General features: G+C 40.5%; 1 protein-coding gene across 1 annotated transcript in view; it reads left to right on the top strand.

The window, feature by feature from the left end:
- Nucleotides 1–20,440, top strand: part of dchs1b (dachsous cadherin-related 1b) — a 157,382-nt gene that overhangs the window by 113,210 nt on the left and 23,732 nt on the right. Inside the window, exons 3-6 of the mRNA XM_051686208.1 lie at nucleotides 7,031–7,219; nucleotides 12,015–12,246; nucleotides 13,651–13,887; nucleotides 18,469–19,515. Of these exons, the coding sequence (XP_051542168.1) occupies nucleotides 7,031–7,219; nucleotides 12,015–12,246; nucleotides 13,651–13,887; nucleotides 18,469–19,515 (1,705 nt within the window). The remainder of the gene's footprint in view (nucleotides 1–7,030; nucleotides 7,220–12,014; nucleotides 12,247–13,650; nucleotides 13,888–18,468; nucleotides 19,516–20,440) is intronic.

The raw sequence follows: 20,440 nt of genomic DNA, 5'->3' as shown, positions 1-20,440 counted from the left end.
AGGACTGGGCGATATGAAAGGAATATATTCATGATATTTAAAAAAAAAAATAGCCATATATCCGATTACATCTTACACTTCTGTCGTCTGTTCTTCAAAATATAATAAAGTGTGTTTCTTCAAGTGCATGTCTTTGTTTCTATAGTTCAGCCTACTGATGTCCATCATTTTAATCCTGTTCTTTGTGCATCTGTTCAGGTCCATGTCAAAGAAACAAAACTTTAGTCTATGTGAGAGCCCCTTATGATGCACATTGGGTACATTCATGTTACATACATATTTTTGTGTCACTTTTATTAATCTCTGAAGTTGAGAAGTTGTCACATTTCTCACATATGTTTCTAAGCAAATCTGTTCAATAAGAATATCTTTCTGTTGCCATTACAGTTATGCTTATCAAAGAAGCCCAATAAAACTTTACACTGTATTATGTGTCATATAAATTTAGATCTATCTTTAGACCTAATGTACACCTATCACATCACATGCACAGATTGCAGAGACTGCCTATTGATTTCAGTGTGATTTTTTCAACACATTTTTATCCTCTGAAACCATATGCAATGGCTTTCCAATAATCAAAATATATTAATATAATTTATTAAATGTCCCTTTGTATCTGATAAACTGTGAAAGATGCGAGAACAATATGTGTAATTGCACTTAATAGGTTTAAGAGCGCTTCATAACTCTAGTTAATTTACGAGCGTTTTTACGTGCTACTTAGATAACGATGCTTTTGGGAAACATGCTATAGTAGGAACAATTTAAGTGCTACTAATATTCAACTTAGAGCATCGGGAAACCCAGCCCAAGCATCACCCAAGCTGAGCGGGACTGTGCGAACGTCTGTCTGGTTCTTTCTCCAGAATAAATTAAATTAGTAACCGCTGCAGTGTCCGGATCCCAATAATAACTTTGTGCTGATGTGCCAAAAGATGAAAAAGGATTTCTTTGTTGCTAAATCCTAAACTAAAGTAGGATTTAACTAAATAATCCACATCCATTTCTTGCATCAATGAAGCTGCTGGCTCTTCATTCTATCATTGTGTTAATGATGCGCCGTTTCTTGTAATTTTGACTTTATTCTCAAAATAATCCGACTTTAATCTCATAATGCGATGACTTTATTCTCAAAATATTACGACTTTATTCTTGTAATTTTGACTTTATTCTCGAAATATTACCACTTTAATCTCGTAGTTTTTTTTTTACGTGGCACTAATGCATTGTCGTAATCTTTATAAACTGTATAAATGGATGCATTAAAATCATGCCGCATGTTCATTTGCGATATATTGCAAATATGTATAGGCTATTGTTACAGATAAAAGACAGGCAAGGAGGAGACGGGAACCGGCTGAACAGTAAACATAAAGTTTAATGATAAAACTCAACATAAAACAAACATAAACAAACACAGACACACATGCAGCACAGCCGAGTGCATCTTTCTCTCTTGAACTGGCACCTCCGGCTCCCCTTTATCTCACTCTCCCACTGATCAGCTGATGGTACACGGCCCGGCCATGCCTTCCTCCTCATCCTCATCACTGCTATATATCTTAGTCTTAGTGACATCACTATTATTCTTAATTTAGGATGGCAATCAGTTCTCTGAACAGTTATACAAGCATCTAAACATCTTGCATCACCATCCACCGCTTACCTGGCACAGTCATTCAAATTCAAAGGTGTCTTCCTCAGGAGGGCACTTACTGGCCGTGAAAGCGGAATCCTTCATTAATTGGTCCGCATGCAAAACTCAGAACGTTTTTTTTTTTACTTACACAGGAAATATTTTAACACAAAAAAAGTGTTTGAATCTATTAATTTCAAGGATTGTATATCATACAAATGGAAATCCGCTCGTGTTTCCTTAAGAAATTAGTTAAAAAATAATATTTATGCAGTAATCACAAAGGACTGTAATTGGTGCAGCCTGAAAAGTGCTGTGAAAAGTAACAGTTGTCACGTGACAACTCTCCCCTCGTGCATTTATTTGCTGCCTCAGAAGAGTTCGGGAGAATAATTTATACTATATTTTTTGTGTGTTTCCGGTGTGAGTACGCCGTGTGCGTTTTGGCTGCCGCTTCACTCCGGAGCTGTTTGTTTGTCTTTAGTTTTGTTCCGTCTCGTTGTATTTGCTTAAATACACTTTTTTCCCTTTTGTTTTGCACACCCGTGAAATGGATTGTGGGATTTAATTCCAACGGACTTTCGCCGGATTTCGTCATTCCCACTGATGTGTGGGGGCCGGCTGCTCTGCTCACCAGCCTGGTACGGTGTTTTACCCAGTCTACCTGCTTGGTGCCATCATCTCCATGAGGGACAACTCTGGTCATGTAATTTTTTTCCCCTCTGCTCATTTCTTTTCAACTGTTGGATCGGACTTGTGCACTTCCACATTTTCACTTTGGACTATACATTTTACTCCTGGATTTTTATGTTGTGCTTTTGTAGACTGTATTGTTTTAGTGATTTGTGTTTGAGTGGACTATTGTTTTTGTGTTTTGTTTTGATGTATTTATGTTTGTTGTTGCATGTAAAGCACTTTGAGCTCAGGAAAAGCACTATATAAATTAAACATATTTATATTATTATTATTAATATTAGTATAAAGTTCATTTATTTTCTATGTGGTAAAATTGCCCAGATGTTGGTCAGAACATTTCCGATCTTCTGAATGTAGGTAGGGTAACTACGTAGGTTTACCGTAGGTTTACTACGGTAAAATCTGGCTTACTATAGTAAATTCCTTAATGGTTTCCCTTAACTAAGAGAACTGTCTAAGGGATTATATGCAACACCCTCATGTTATTTCCTTAGGTAAGGGAAAATCACACTTTAATTTTTATACTTGAGGGAAAAAACTTGAGGTGTTTTATGCAACTGTGGATATTTTCTTTCCCTGTGGACAATGGCCTCCAGTCCTCATCACCCAAAGGGTCAGGCTCCTCACTGGGCCCCCTAATGCTTTTCTCACCTGCACCCTCTTAAATGGTGAGGGATGCTTGACGCTGGTCTCTGATCAGTTCAAGATTTGTGACTGCCCTCCCAACTTTGCACTTACACAAACACACACATTCTATTCCTCCCTTGAACCTTCATACATCATTACCCTTACACCTGATCAAATTATCCACAGCTTAAGCACAGTCTATGCTTATGTTTGAATCCTATAGGGTTTGGCATTCTTTAATACAGTATAAATTATTAGCTCTAGTCTGCACTGCAAAAGTTATGGTGAAACTTTCTAGAGGCTCTGGGATAACAAGGGGTGCTTTAGAGGTCATTCGCAGCAGGTGGGCCACACTTGTCTTTTCTATTAGCACCCTGAGACCAGCATCCCAGGCCGAATCATTATCGCAGGTGTTCAATCCCTCCCACTTTACAGAAATATCCCAAGAACACGAGCAAACATGAGGCCTTGATTTGTCAAAAAGATAGTGTTTCTCCACACATATTTCCAACAGGAAATAAAGGTGATACAGTAATGGTGAAGACAGCTGGAAAAGAGGTGACGAGGGCAGAAAGTCAGAACTGATGGTCTCACTGGGGCTGAGATTGGGATATGGCTCTATTGCTGTTGGGCTTTTGCTTCTGAAGACTGGTCAGCCATAACAGAAATTCACCTGTTGGCCTATCACTGCAAACATAAGCCATTCTTGCCATACCAGAACACCACAGTAAACTGCTAGAGACTTCTGTAATGGTACATAAAATGCACATGGGAATACATGGAGAAATGTGGACAACATTCTCAGAGCAGGTGTTTATATTTAGTTTCTGATTTGTGATTGCACCACAAGACCGACTTTGGCCATATCTGATTTAAAGATTGTAGATTACGTGACTTTTTTGCTTTTCTGTGCCAATATCAGACACAATGATGTTGCAGACTATGGAACAGCAGATTCATTTTTTCTTAATCGCGATTTATGCATTTACCATTAATAAAGCATAAACCAGCTAAAACACTGGTGGAACTAGAGCAGAACCTTTGCAATGAGTCTGCCCAGTCTCATTACACTGACGCACACAACACACACACACAACAACAATGGGAAAGGACCTCTTAACGCTATTAGTAAGTAGAAAACAAGCCCAGATGGGACTTGTGACTGACAGAAAGCAAGTACTTTGCAGCCTCTGTAAGGTGCAATTTAAATACTGAAGAAGTAGGTTAAGTCTTAACTATCATGAAAATGCAGAATGAGACGTTGTCTGCAGTGCTTTTCATGTGGAGATCAAAGCGGCACATGAAGCTGGCATTGTCGCCCTGACGCGAATTGTGAACGATGTAGCAAACCAGAAACCAGTCTGCTGGGTGATTAATATTGTGGAGGATGAGAGTTTAAGAGTTTTAATGCCCATTGCAATGAATATGCACACTATGCGGGGACAAGTTCTTTCAATTAGTCAAACTCCCACTTATACTTTGGGAAACATTTAATGTTAATTGAAGTGGTGCTATTTTAGTGCATTTCTATCTTAATACTGTGGAAGGCTTTGTTTGGAAAATGTTAATAAAGCATTATATTGTTATGTATTGTTTTGCTTTCATTACTTAAAAGGAAATAATTGCGTTTTGAAGTATACAGAGTCAAATTTCAGCACTTTCAAAATCTGCAATTAATCACGATTAACTATGAAAAATTATGTGATTAATTGCAATTAAAAAATTTAATCGACTGACAGCACTAATATACAGTATGTATATATTTTATGTTTGCATGTCTCCATTACCAATATATTATTTATTATTATATACTGTATATTATGTTTTCAATGCTCCATTACCAATTTGCACCTAACTTAGTCTTTGCACTAGAGGTTAAATGCTAACTGTATTTCATTGGCTCTGTACTTGTACTCTGTACAATGACAAAAATGTTTAATCAAATCTTTAACAAAATAGAATTATTGGAATTGATGAAATAAATAGCTTCACCTCCAGAGCATTTCCCCATGCCATTTTAGCCAGATTTCAAAGCTAATAGATCTTCCAAAAAAGCCCAGTTTTTACAGTCCTCGTAAATGGCACCAAGCAAGGTTATGGAACGTCTTCCAGAGCCAAACATATTAAATATTTGCCGAGAAACAGGCCCAGCAGAGTCAAAGGTCATTTCCCCTTAATGTTTTGCAGGGAGCCCTTTGTTGTGTTACAGGCACTAGGGTCTACAGCTCTTTATGGAATTGATGAATGAAAAGGTTTGTGGACCACCAGAGTAATTTTGTTTACAGAGCACATCATGGTGGGAGAGGGGTCACCACATAAAGCAGAGTTGAGGGGTTGTGACCTTAACCTTTCCGGTAGCAGGAGCCCTGTTGAGTGAGGGCCTGAGATTCTGGAGTTCTGTATGACTTCTCTGCTCTGCTCTTTACCATGTCAGGACTGTAATGGGAATCAGCTGTGCAGCTGTTTTTCTGTGGTTATACAGCCGTGACAATAGTACGATTTTGTTATCTATGGTGGTGTGTATGCATGTACTGTGTAAAAATACGTGGCGCAAGTCTCTATTAACTATTCCCTATATTTTAAGTAAAACTGATTTACTAGCTTCAAAATGACATTTTAATAAACTATAACTTTGTCAGTTCTAACCAGTCTGGCCATTCTCTGTTGACCTCTCTCATCAACAAGGCGTTTCCATCCACAGAACTGCCGCTCACTGGATGTTTTTTGCTTTTGGGACCATTCTGAGTAAATTCTAGAGACTGTTACACGTGAAAATCCCAGGAGATCAGCAGTTACAGAAATACTCAAACCAGCCCGTCTGGCACCAACAATCATCCATGCGTTTGTCTAATCAGCCAATTGTGTGGCAGCAGTGCAGTGCAAAATATCAGGCAGATATGGGTCAGGAGCTTCAGTTAATGTTCATATCAATCATCAGAATGGGGGAAAAAATTTGATCTCAGTGATCTGGACCGTGGCATGATTGTTGGTGCCAGATGCATTTATTTGCTAAGTAGTCTTTTAAGTGGAAGGATACATAGCCAGCCAATCATTATCGCAAAATAAACCTCTTCAGGGTAATAGAAGGGTGCTGATCAACCTGTCTGGGTTTATTTTACGATAATGTCCAACTGTACATTATTCTCTATGTACATTACTTCTCTTTAATGATAATATATGAAATTCTGGAGCTGATTTTGCTTGGAAAACTTGGACCTAGATGATAACCTTGACTTAAATTATTTAGTATGAACTCAACATGACCAGAACCAAAAATACATGATTTTCTCACATTTTTATTTCCATCTAGTGAACAGTACATCAGATGGCTCTTTCTCAAATGTTGCTCCATGTTTTTAAGTCATGATGCATTTTCCTAAAGACTCAACTTCTGACATCCACTCTGTTCCTGATCTGCCAAACTTCTTTTGGAACAGAAAAGATTCTCTTTGTCTCGATCCACGCTGTCTCTTACACGTTATTCAATTTGCTTCCCTGTCATATTACCAAAATATCATTGAGGTGCTGTACAGATACCAGTGCACAGAGAGGGCTGGGTGCCTAGATAAACTAAGACTTTTATGGCTTGTGGAAAGAAATCCAAGGCATACTTCCCTTTTCTCATATGGATCTTTACTAGCCTTTAGCAACTGCTATAACGCTCACCCTGAACTCTTTCACATTTGTCCCTCACCAATCCAATGTATCCAGTGTAGAATGGGTGCATTTGCGTATGGTTCATGTGCTTGTACGTATTTGATGAATCTGCTCTTCTGTCTTCACATTAATGTTGCTATAAATTGGTCAAAGCCCTTTGTGGACCATATTTCCCCAATATCAGTGGTAACATCCTTCACTACCAGCAGCTAATGCTCAATAGTTTTAATTTAGTTCCCCTGCTTAAAAGTTTCCATCACCCAGCAAAAGCGGCCCCTTTTCCATTGACATGAGAATGTGAAATGTAGGGGGGAAACAATTTTCATCCCCACTGCTCTCTCTTTCTCTTTTAATATGTTTAATATGTCAGTGGACCATATTTCTGACAGTGCTTGTCTTTGTGTTGCACAGGTAGCAGCAGATGATGCAGATGGTGGGTCATTTGGGGCCATCACATACTCTATTGGATCTGGACCTGCTAGTGCTCCACCCAGCCAGTTCACTATCAATAAGGAGACTGGACAGATCTGCACCAGTGTGGCTCTGGATCGAGATGAAGGATCAGACAGTTTTGACTTCACTGTCACTGCAGCTGATGGGGTTAGGAATAAGTCTTTAAGAGCCACAGTGCACTATTTTATTTTTTCAAAGATAATAACAAATGTATAACAATGGTATAACATTGTTATAACATGTAACATTGTTACCTAATGATACAGAGGCTTGCTAAGCAACCAAGCCTTGTCATTTAATACAAAATAATGCTTTTTAAAGGCAAAGGGGGTCATTTTTCCCTAACACTTTACATTAATATTCAAATCAAATCAAATCAAATCACTTTTATTGTCACACAACCATATACACAAGTGCAATAGTGTGTGAAATTCTTGGGTGCAGTTCCGAGCAACATAGTAGTCGTGACAGTGATGAGACATATACCAATTTACAATAAACATTAGATTTACAACACAATTTAAAATTAATATACACATAATTACACACAACACGATATACAAATAATAACATACAATGTACAGTATACAATACACACAATATAGAATACACATTATACAATAAAAAAAGTATATATAGTATATATAAAATGTACAGTATTGTATTGTACTGTATCGACATTCAGGCTGTCGGTTGATAGTAAGTTGCCAGTGTGTTGTTAAGAGAGAATATAATATAATATTAATATAATTTATGACAGTCCAGTGTGAGATATAAGAGTAAGAGTAATAAAGTGCAGTGCTGATGTATTTTGATCGTGGGAGATCAAGAGTACAAAAGTCTGATTGCTTGGGGGAAGAAGCTATCATGAAGTCGGCTGGTGCGGGTCCTGATGCTGCGATACCACCTGCCTGATGGTAGCAGTGAGAACAGCCCATGGCCCGGGTGGCTGGAGTCTCTGATGATCCTCCGAGCTTTTTTCACACACCGCCTGGTATATATGTCCTGGAGGGAGGGAAGCTCACCTCTGATGATGTGTCTGGCAGTTCGCACCACCCTTTGCAGTGCTTTGCGGATGTGGGCGGTGCTATTGCCATACCAGGCGGAGATGCAGCCAGTCAGGATGCTCTCTACAGTGCAGGTGTAGAACCGTGTGAGGATGTGGCGGTTCATTCCAAACTTCCTCAGCCATCTCAGGAAGAAGAGGCGCTGATGAGCCTTCTTCATAACGGCTTCAGTGTGGATGGACCATGTGAGTTCCTCAGTGATGTGGACACCCAGGAACTTGAAGCTGCTGACTCTCTCCACTGGTGCTCCATTGATGGTGATGGGACTGTGTTCTCCATCTCTTCTCCTGAAGTCCACCACAAGCTCCTTTGTCTTACTGACGTTGAGGGAGAGGTTGTGCTCCTGACACCAGTGTGTCAGAGAGAGCACCTCCTCTCTGTAGGCTGTTTCATCATTGTCAGTGATCAGACCTACCACCGTCGTATCATCAGCAAACTTAATGATGGCATTGGAGCTGTGTGTTGCCACACAGTCATGTGTGTACAGGGAATACAGGAGTGGGCTGAGAACACAGCCCTGCGGGGCTCAAGTGTTGAGGGTCAGTGATGAGGAGATGTTGCTGCCCATTCTAACCACCTGGCGTCTGCTTGACAGGAAGTCCAGGATCCAGCTGCTGCACAGTGAGCTGTTGAAGCCCGGAGTTTCTCATCAAGCTTGCAGGGCACTATGGTGTTGAAGGCTGAGCTGTAGTCTACAAACAACATTCTCACATAAGTGTTCTTTTTTTCAGGTGGGAGAGAGCAGTGTGTATTGTAGATGCAATGGCATCATCAGTGGAGCGGTTGTTGCGGTAAGAAAACTGTAATGGTCTAGTGATGGAGGCAGCACAGAGCAGATGTAATCTCTGATTAGTCTCTCAAAGCATTTGCTGATGATGGGGGTCAGAGCAACAGGACGGCAGTCATTTAAGCAAGTGATTTTGGATTGCTTTGGAACAGGCACAATGGTGGACATTTTAAAGCATGTGGGACCTACAGACAAAGACAGGGAAAGGTTGAAAATGTCCGTAAAAATACCAGCCAGTTGGTTTGCGCACGCTCTGATGACGTGGCCCGGAATGCCATCTGGACCCGCAGCTTTGTGGATATCCACTCGTCGGAAGGATCGGGTTACATCCGCTACAGAGATGGAGAGTGAACTAACCTCTGTAGCTTCGGCCGCGAGAGTTCTCTACGCGAGGGCGGTGTTATTTCCCTCGAAACGAGCATAAAAAGTATTTTGCTCATCCGGGAGAGAGGCAGCGGTGTTCATGGCAGAGTTTTTATTCCCTTTAAAGTCCGTGATGATATTAATTCCCTGCCACATGCTTCTAGAATTGGTGGTGTTAAACTGTCCTTCAATCTTGTCCCTGTACTGGCTTTTGGCTGCTCTGATAACTGGCTTGTTTATGCTCCTCCGCGTTCCCGGAATTAAAAGCGGAGGTCCGTGCATCAAGTGCCAAACGAACATTGCTATTAATCCAAGGTTTCTGGTTCGGATAGATCCGTATTGTTCTGGTCGGAACGACGTCCTCTACGCTCTTTCTGATGAAACACGTTACGCTATCAGCATAAAGCTCGATGTCATCATCAGAGGCGGACCGGAACATCTCCCAGTCCGTGTGATCAAAACAGTCTTGTAGCGTAGAGTCTGATTGGTCCGACCAGCACTGGATCGTTCTGAGGGTGGGTGCTTCCTGTTTCAGTTTCTGCCTGTAAGCAGTGAATTCCCTCGGTAGCCAGAATGGTTGACACAGAAGCATGAGAAATTCCAGATCAGGAGAGCAGAAAGACTTGATAGAATGTACATTCTTCTGATCACACCAGGATTTGTTGATCATAAAACATACACCACCACCTCTGCTTTTACCTGAGAGGTCTTTCGCTCTGTCCGCTCGGTGCACGGAGAACCCCGCAGGTTCAATGGCTGAGTCTGGGATCTCCACAGACATCCAAGTTTCTGAAAGGCATATAATGCAGCAGACCCTCGTCTCTCATTGGAAAGAGATCCGCGCTCTCAGCTCGCAGAGCTTGTTGCCCAGAGACTGAACATTTGCCAGTAGAATACTGGGTAGCGGGGGTCGATTTGCACGACATCTTACTCTAATGAGAATGCCGGCTCTGTTTCCCCTTTTCCTTTTGCGTTTTCGCGGCCGGGCTGCCCAGACAAACGGCTCCGCTGGTGTGTTTGTAAACAGCGGGTCAGCATTGAGGAATTTGAAGTCCGGTTTATGGAGTGTAATTGCAGAACCAATGTCCAAAAGTGTTTGTCTGTCATAGACAATAAGGCAGACAACATCCAAGACAAAAAACATAAGAATTGTAAACAAAACAAATAAAACACTACAATGTTGTGTCGGAGCTCGCAACGCAGCAGCCATACTCGGCGCCATCTTGAGTCTAAATCCTTTATAAACTATTCCCTTTGTTTAGAGTTTATAAAGGTGTTTGTTAATGACTAATAAGTGATTCATTTAAATAATTGATTTGTGTTTATAACAACACGCATGTAAAAGGTGACTTTCATGTCATAATTGCCAAATAGTGAGCCATTTTACCTTGTATATTTTACCTTTATTTTTTCTGCATTGTGACATAGATCAGGAATAAGGGCAATTTGTTTTTGAAGTATGAATAATTGTAGTTATTAAGCATTTATAACATGTAGTTAAAATGCTCACTATTTAGCAAGTATTGCAAGAAAGTCATTATGACATCAATGGCAATTTCTGATCAACAGACATCTGCTGTTTATCGAACAAACAGATAGTCCCACCTCCAACTCACGCCATTGGAGGTATTTTTATAGTGCCACAGAGACACTGTTTTTACCCTTTTTGTGAAACTGAAACTATGAATGGCTAATTTAAATCATTGATTTGTGTTTATAACAACACGCATGTAAAAGGTGATTTTCTTGTCATACTTGCCAAATAGTGAGCCATTTTACCTTTTAATTTTTACCTTTATTTTTGCTGCATTTTGACATAAATCAGGAATAAGGGCATTTTGTTTTTGAAGTATGAATAATTTTATTTATTAAGCATTTATAACATGTAAGTTAAAATGTTCACTATTTAGCAAGCATTGCATGAAAGTTGTTATGACATCAATGGCGATTTTTGATCAACAGACGTCTGCTGTTCATCGAACAAACAGATAGTCCCGCCTCCAACTCATGCCATTGGAGGAATTTTTATAGTGCCACAGAGACACTGTGTTTACCCTTTTTGTGAAACTGAAACTACGAATGGCTAACTGTACTTAGAGTTTTCTCTGCATATTAAGCTGGGATAGGAGAAAGTAGTTTAGCCCTGAAAAAGGTACACACTTAACTTTAATTAATATAGTTTTGCAGTTTCATTTGGTGCTGCTAGTGGCGCAGAAATTACACACTGCAGCTATTTGCAGAAGCTTCAAGTGTGACTTAAAAAGGCCATTAGTGCTGTCATATTGCACCTAGATGCCCAGTCAGGCCCATACATGCCCTGCTCACGACGTTTTCTCTGAGCTGCCAGCAATAAAAGTCATGGGCTCTCTAAACTAAAAGGCAATAAAACCGAGTGTCCCAAGGGCACATTGTTATACATACACAAACACTCCCACTATTTCCTTTATTAGCTGCTAGCAGCAGTTTTATTTGGTTGCCATTTCAATTATTAATGCAGCCATAACATACTGCCTTTGACAGTTGAGGAGCCTACAGTACATACTACTCCTTACTGACCTCTTACAACCTGGAAGAGCAATCATGTCCCACTGTGAAGAATTAATCTGTATTATTACATGTAAGAAATCATCTGACTTATTAGTCAGTATGTTAGACAGTATGTGACAGATATCCACAATCCTTCAGAATGGAATTAATGGAATCAGTGGTTAATATTTCCTTACAGGGAGGGCTTACCTCATCTGCCTATGTGAAGGTGTCATTGGTGGACATTAATGACAACAGACCCACATTCTACCCCGTGAACTATGCCATCAGCTTGAGTACACAGAGCACGCCTGGGACCTCCGTTGTCAGGGTAACAGCCCACGACCCAGATGCTGATGCAAATGGAAAAGTGACATATCACACTGTCCCTGGTGGTGGATCCAATTTCTTCACCCTCAACAAGGACACAGGTATTTATTTAAAATTATTTCACTGCTTAAATACTGTTGAACCCTCTGGGGTCTGAGGGTGTTTTAGGCCCTGGAGAAGTTTTGACATGCCTTAACATTTGTGCTTTGTTCAGTTGCTTAAAACATATTAATGGCTAAAGTCTGATTAACACTGTATTCAGCACAAACTGGGCTACAATAATATGTGAACAACATGTATGTACATGTTTGTATTTTTGAGAAAATAACGTTTATGCATGGTTTTTGAAAAAACAAAAATTTAAGTCACTGAAATAAGGCCATATAACACATACTAAACATTTGTTCACAAGACTTTTGAGAACTGGATCTTGTGGCCAGAGTTTTTACTACAAAAATGATGTGAAAACCATCCTGAGCACTCATTCATACAAAACAGTATAGTCATTTAACTTTTGTAAGACACTTTTTGTATTAGAAAGGCCATATGCGAGGAGGCGTGGATGATCATAAATTGATGTGATTCACACCTGAGGAGACAAAGACCCCTCCTCAGAGAGAGAATGAATGTTTGTAGCTTATTCACAAAATCAAGTTTAAGTTAAAAGAAGTAATCTGACTATACATTTTCTAAACTTTAGACCTACACTACCATTTAAATGTTTTAGATCTGTAAGATGTTTTTTATGTTTTTAAAAGAAGTCTCTTCTGCTCACCATGGCTGCATTTATTTGATCCAAAAACAGCAAAAACAGTGATATTGTGAAATATTTGTACAATTTAAAAATCTGTACATTATTCCAAACTTTTGGCCGCCAGTGTACATGGATGGATGATGTTGGATTAAAAAAAAAATCTATTTCCAATGTGTTTGTGTCGGTATGGATCTGAATTTTGTACATCCAGTTTTGGCCAATGATTATTATTTATGTAGTTACAGTGCAAATGATTTAAGTAAACTTTCATTTCACAAATTTAAATTGTACATAGTGAAATTAAGTTGTGAGAAAATGTTTAAAAATGATGTAATATTCGCTTATTTTAATTAATAATAAGAATATAATATTTAATAATATTTTTACAATTATTAAAGTGCAACAAAATATTTTAACATTTAGTCACAAATTAATTGAATTTGAAATTAAACAAAAATTCAACAAAATAAAAAGTTAAAAAATAATGTTGCATTCGCTCCTTTATATAAATAATAAGAATAATAATCATTATTATTATTATTATTATTATTATTATTATTAATAACGATATGTATAAGCAAATGTGTCAATGCTGTATGCACAGTGTATATAATTACACAGGTTAGTACACTACATTGTAAACGCTTGTCAAAATGAAAAAACGCTGTATCTTCATATTAAATTGTCCGACTTAAAGCTTAATAGTATCTGGATTTATTCCATTCATATTCTCTGCATTTTTTCCTGTTAGGTGTGATCTCTCTGTCACGCTCCCTGCATGGAAAGGCCAACTCTGTCATTGCCATGGTGATCACAGCACGGGATGGGGGTGGTCTCACAGCACCTGTCAATGCCAGAGTGAACATCAGCGTTGTGTCCGGCTCAGTTGCACCCCCAGTGTTCGAGCAAGCACATTACTTCTTCACCGTGTCTGAAGACGTGCTCCGGGGTACTGAGGTTGGCGTAGTGCGGGCCAGCAACAGGAATGGTAAGCTTTAGCCAACATTTTACAAATATCTGCTTTTTTTACATGTCCTTCTGGGAATTACCATCATGTTGTCTACAGATAAACCTAAAATATAGTGCAATGTAAGAAGCCATATGTTGTAGCATATTTCTGAACAGTTCTCCTAACATGAGTTCCCTTACGACTCAGTACACTTAACATTGCATCAGGAAGCTGACGCTATGGGGAGTGTCCTTCTATACGACCAAGTTGAAACCTTTCTACAATAACGGCAATTCTAAAATTGGCTATGGTATTTAAGCCCTGCCCTTTTAGGAGCGAAGGTGTTTGGTATAAAAATGGGAGCGCAAAAACCATTCCTCAGAATTTTCTTCATTCAAGACAGCGATTCATCTCTCGTCTAGAAGCCTTCTACTACTTCACCACTGACATACACGAGTCAGCGGGCGGGATCTTACAGCAACGTTATGTTTAAACATGCTATGAGTATTTAAACGTGCTATGAGACGCAGATGAGGGAGACGAGCAGGCACACTAGTCAAGCTCCATTGGCGGGGCTTTCGAACAACGCTGCTGAGCATTCATCTAGTGAATTTCCGCTCTCTCCCTAACAAAACGGACAAACTACATCTCCTCACCCACACAAACAAGGACTTTTCAACCTCTGCTGCCTTGTGCTTCACAGAAACTTGGCTGAGTGAAGCCATTCCAGACAGCGCATTACATCTGCTGGGCTTTCAGCTGTTCAGAGCGGATCGCATCGCAGAGTTAACGGGGAAAACAAGAGGCATTGGAACATGCTTTTACATCAATGAAAAGGTGGTGTACAGATGTAACAACATTAAAGAAGATGTGCTGTCCTAATTTGGAAGCGCTCTTTATTAACTGTAAGCCTTTATTAACTCTAAGCCTTTCTACTCACCGTAGGAGTTTTCCTCGTTTATTCTGGTGAGTGTATATATCACGCCAAACATGTGTTTGAACAGCTGGCTGATCAAATCACAGACACAGAACAACAATACCCGGACTCAGTTATTATTATTCTTGGGGATTTTAACAAAGCAAACCTCACACGTGAACTGCCCAAATACAAGGAGTACATTACATGCCCAACCAAAGACAGAAATATACTGGATCACTGCTACACAACAATAAAGGATGCATATCGCTCTGGTTCATCTTCTTCCAACCTACAGACAGAAATTAAAATCTGCTAAGCCTGTAGTAAGGACTGTAAAGGACCAACAAATCAGAGCTGGAACTACAAGCCTGCTTTGACAGCACTGATTGGAGTATATCTGAGGCTGCAGCCACATACCTGGACGAGCTCACAGATACTGTTACATCATATATCAGTTTCTGTGAGGATATGTGCATTCCTACTAGGACTTATTTAACATTTAACAATGACAAACCGTGGTTTACAGTGGAACTCAGGCAGCTTTGTCAGGCCAAAGAGGATGCTTACAGAATTGGGGATAAAGTCTTGTACAATCAGGCCAGGAACACACTGAATAAGGGAATCAGAGTGGCTAAAAGAAGATACTCTGAGAAGCTGAAAAATAAGTTTTCAGCTAACGACCCTGCATCAGTGTGGAGTGGCAAGAAACAACTTATGAATCACAGGACTCCTACCCCCAACCCTGTGGTGGAGCAACAACTGGCTGACGACCTATATGTGTTTAACTGCAGATTTGAAAGGCCCAATCTCACACCCCACACCCACTCTGACCTTCACTTCACACAAACACCAACACCTCCTGCAACCCCCCTCCTCCCCCCTCCTGCTACTCAACCTGCACTTAAGATCCGTGAAGATGATGTGAGCCACAACTTTCAAAAACAAAGGATAAGGAAAGCACAGGGCCCAGATGGTGTTTCACCTGCATGTCTTAGATCCTGTGCTAACCAGCTGGCCCCCATCTTCACACATATCTTCAATAGATCACTGGAGCAGTGTGAAGTCCCATGCTACTTTAAACATTCCACTATCATCCCCATCCCAAAGAAACCAAAAATCACAGGACTTAATGACTACAGACCTGTCACCCTGACGTCTGTGGTCATGAAGCTCTTCTCCATCTACACCAACAACTGCATCACCAAGGACCCCTCTGTCAAGCTCCTGAAGTTTGCAGACGACACCACTGTCATCGGCCTCATCCGAGATGACAATGTGTATGCATACAGAAGGGAGGTTAAACAGCTGGCTGTCTGGTGCAGTCAAAACAACCTTGAGGTGAACACTCTCTAAATGGTGTAAATGATTGTGGACTTTAGGAGGAACCCCCAACACTGTTCCCCCTCACCATTCTAAACAGCACTGTGGCAGCAGTGGAGTCATTCAGGTTCCTGGGCACTACCATCTCACAGGAACTGAAGTGGGAGACCCACATTGACTCCACTGCGAAAAAGGCCCAGCAGAGATTGTATTTCCTTTGCCAGTTGAGGAAGTTCGACCTGCCACAGGCGCTGCTGATACAGTTCTACTCAGCGGTCATTGAGTCTGTCCTCTACACTTCAATAACTGTCTGGTTTGTTTCAGCTACGAAATCAGACATAAGAAGACTACAAAGGACAGTTCGGACTGCTGAGAGGATTATTGGTTGCCCCCTGCCACCCCCCCCCCACCCCCCCGCCAAAACGGAGCAGTACTTCATCACAACTGGCTTGCTCCTGCTCTGTCTCAGGCCAGCGCCCAGCTAAAAACCCCACATCCTCAGTGCTGCCAAATATCAGCACCGAGCCGTTGGTAAAACCACATAAGCCGTGGCCCAAACAAAGGCAGCCGCCTCAGTGCAAGCCCCGTGCCGCGCAGCAAAAGCGCTCCTGACACACAATGCTGTTCCTCTCTTCCCCACTGCTGTTTGTTGGGAAAGGAATATTGTTGTTCAAAATGTTGTTCAATATCTTGTTTCTGTGTCTCACATTCAATCACATGCAATAAAGAATGCAAAAAAGAGTACAGCGCTAGTTGCACATGTACGAGATGCTCAAATTTTTTCAATAAAGAGCATTATGACACATTATGCATAACCGCTTCCCAATGGTGAGCGGCGCATTATATCATACAATGAATAAACCAAATTGCCCTCTGTCCCGTTACGTGGACGTGTGGCGAGCCCTAACGGGCATTTCCGAATGGGTGCTAAAAATGATCAAACATGGTTATACGATCCAATTTGCACTTTGTCCGCCCCGTTTCAACTTTGTTCTGTCTTCAACGGTTCCATCTGAAGATGCGCCGGTGTTATGAGCCGAGATTAATTAATGAGCCTGCTGTCCCACTGTGCGAATGCATGGCAAGTCCTCACGGGCATGTCAGAACTGGGTGTTTTTACACAATGGCCTCCATTCAGATCATTGTATTTCCCAAAAGTAACAGGCACTTTCATTACAAATAAACTTCCTTCACAACTGGGTTCGTGAAAGGGTTGATTCATACTATATGGCTATAGTTAATATATCCATTCTGAGTGTTCCCCTCCAGGCACTCCATGAGGGTCATTCACTTGTGGCATACTCATGTCGGTCGCAGTCCCTTGGGACTGTGGCATCATGTTTCCTCTCTTGAAGGTTATGTCGTGTAGTGTGGTGTGATGGGACTCTGTTCCCCATAGTGCCAGCTTCCTGACGCAATGTCAGTTGTACTGAGTCCTAAGGGAACGTCTCGGTTAGGTAAGTAACCTCGATTCCCTGAGACGAAGGAATGAGTCATTGCGTAAGATGGCTGCAATACAGACTCAGAGTTCTTTGAGGTGCGAGCGATGCTCTCTTGTGCCTCAGTCAGAAAATTCTGAGGAATGGTGTTTGCTTGCCCACTTTTATACCAGACAGCTTCGTGCCTAAAAGGATGGGCTTAAACACCATAGCCAATTTTATAATTGCAGTCACTGTAGAAAGGTTTCAACTAGGTCGTATAGAAGGACACTCCCCATAGAGTCAGCTTCCTGATGCAATGTCTCGTTCCCTTTGTCTCAGGGAACCAAGGTTACATACGTAACCGAGACATTCTGTGTGCTCTCAGAACCATGAATTGGTGTCTTTGAGACAGTTAGAGTTGTTGAAAAGCCTGATAGGGAATATTTTTACTCTCGCTGAGCCAGTTGTGCAAATAAAACAGCAGCTGCTGCGTGAACCTCATTAAACAGCCACATCCATCACAGATTCCACTTTACCTCATGTTGTTGGAAATTATTGTTTGTTGATGTATATTTTCTCATAGCAAAGGCATTTCTTGGTGTTGTATGCTGAAAAAAAATTGGGAATTCTATATGATGCACATTTTTTTTTTAATTTACTTTTTTATTTTATTACTCTCTTTACATTTTTTGGAGTAATGTGTGGTGTAGTAGTTAAGATCTGGGGCTGCTAAAACAAAAGGTTGTAGGTTAGAATCCCACAAAGAGTGGCTCATGAGATATCATCATTGTGCCCTTTTGCAAGAGACTTAAAGGGGTAGTTCAGCCAAAAAAAAAATGAACATTCTGTCATCATGTACTCAACTTTGTTATTCCAAATCTGTGTTGTTATCTTTCTGTGGAACACAAAGGGAGATTTTGCTAAATGACTACTTATCTTCTCCCATCTCTCGTTCTACAGAAGTTTCAATGGATGTCACCTATACCATCTCAGCCGGGGATCCAGATGGTTATTTCATGGTAGATTCTGAGACTGGAGCACTTAGAACAAGTCTTCCTCTAGACCACGAGACTCGACCCTCTTTCGATTTGAAGATTCAAGCTCGCAGTGGTTCCCCTCCAGCTTTCGAAGAGACTCTCGTTCGGATCACCATCGCAGATGTGAATGATAACGCCCCCGTATTTTTCCTGTCCTCCTCAGAGTCACTGCTGCTGCCTGAAGCCACTAAGATGGGCACTGTTGTGTACCGCGTCCAGGCTGAGGACCATGACTCAGGCCCTAACGGACAGCTTAGCTTTGACCTAATGTCATCCGGAGGGCAACGTACATTTGGAGTGGAACGCAGCAGTGGGGAAATCCGCCTAATTGGAAGTCTGTCATACGACAGTGTTCCTCGCTATGACCTCCAAGTGATCGCAAAAGACAGCGGTGTTCCTCAGCTTAGTGCTACGTTCACCCTAGTGGTCCACATCCAGGCGGAGAACGATCAGGGTCCTGTGTTTGACACAGTGACCTATCGTGTGGAACTTAAGGAGAACACACCACTCAACACCCGTTTCCTACAGGTTCGGGCTCTTAACCGAGATCCAATGGGAAATGGAGGTTCTTCCAAAGATTCCATGACATCTTCCCCTGTGGCATACCATCTCCGGCCTGATGGGGATACAGCAGGTTTTGGAATCTCCCCAGATAGTGGCTGGCTGTTTGTTAAGAGCGCTTTGGACCGAGAGGCCAAGGATATCTACTTGCTAACTGTGCTTGCCACCTCAGGAAGTGGGCAGATGAGGAAGACAGGCAGCGCAACAGTGAGAGTTTCAGTGATGGATGAGAATGATAACTCACCTCGATTCTCTCAGGAGAGAGTGTTCTTGGCGGTGAGAGAGAACCTGCCTGCTGGAACAGGCTTTGGAAGAGTGTCTGCTACGGACCGTGATGCTGGCCTGAACAGTCTGCTTATATACAGGCTACTTCACACGGACCGTTACTTCCAGATCAATTCCCAGACTGGTGAGCTGCGATACAACCCACACCTTTACTCAAAAGTAAAAATTATTAATGAACTTAATTATGTTGAAGAAAACCTTTTCACAGAATTAGATTAAGACTTCTAAACAAAAAAATAATCTTTCTAAACGGACTTGTACTAGTATTGTTGTACAAACTAGACTATTATGCCTATTAGATGCAATGACAAAGTGAAAGCTTCTTTTATAAAGTCACTCTGTTTAGCACAATACTAAAAATATTGCTACTTTACATTACTAAATCATTCCTTTACATATTTTTAATTCATTTTTACAAATGTTTGGCTTTTTACCAAACATCAATTTTTTGATTGGATATTTTTCTAGTATTCATCAAAAGAGAGAAACAAAGAAATTACTGTATTTTAATTATTTAACCCTCATAGACCCAGTGTAACACAACTGCAATGTTTGTTTTTAAAGCCATTAAATAATTATTTTTTTTAAATTAAAAATGGTGACAACTACACCTAATGGTAGCTGACACTCTGAACTGGGACTCTGAACAGTTTTCTTGGGACAAAATGTTTTTTTAATGTTTAATGGCACAGCTTGCAAAAGTCACACAAAATTCACTCCAAAGAAAAGTATGCTTTAAAATCGAGATTTTTCCATTGACTCACATTGTTTGATGAAGTGACACAACATTCACCCCAAAAAATCATTTTTTTATTTATTTTTTTAAAGATTGGCTTCTTAAAAACACATTTAAGGAGGAAAAAATGAAAAATGTATGGAATACTAAAAGTAGGCCTATATATATATATATATATATATATATATATATATATATATATATATATATATATATATATATATATATATATATATAAAGCAGCTACATGGATGAGGGATGTTAGATTTAAAAAATAATGCTCAAATCAATTATTCATATAGTGCCAATGCAA

Source organism: Myxocyprinus asiaticus, chromosome 43, assembly GCF_019703515.2.
Source record: "Myxocyprinus asiaticus isolate MX2 ecotype Aquarium Trade chromosome 43, UBuf_Myxa_2, whole genome shotgun sequence".
NCBI lineage: Eukaryota > Metazoa > Chordata > Actinopteri > Cypriniformes > Catostomidae > Myxocyprinus > Myxocyprinus asiaticus.
The sequence above is the reverse complement of the archived record's forward strand: the minus strand, read 5'-3'. Positions and strand labels throughout refer to the sequence as shown.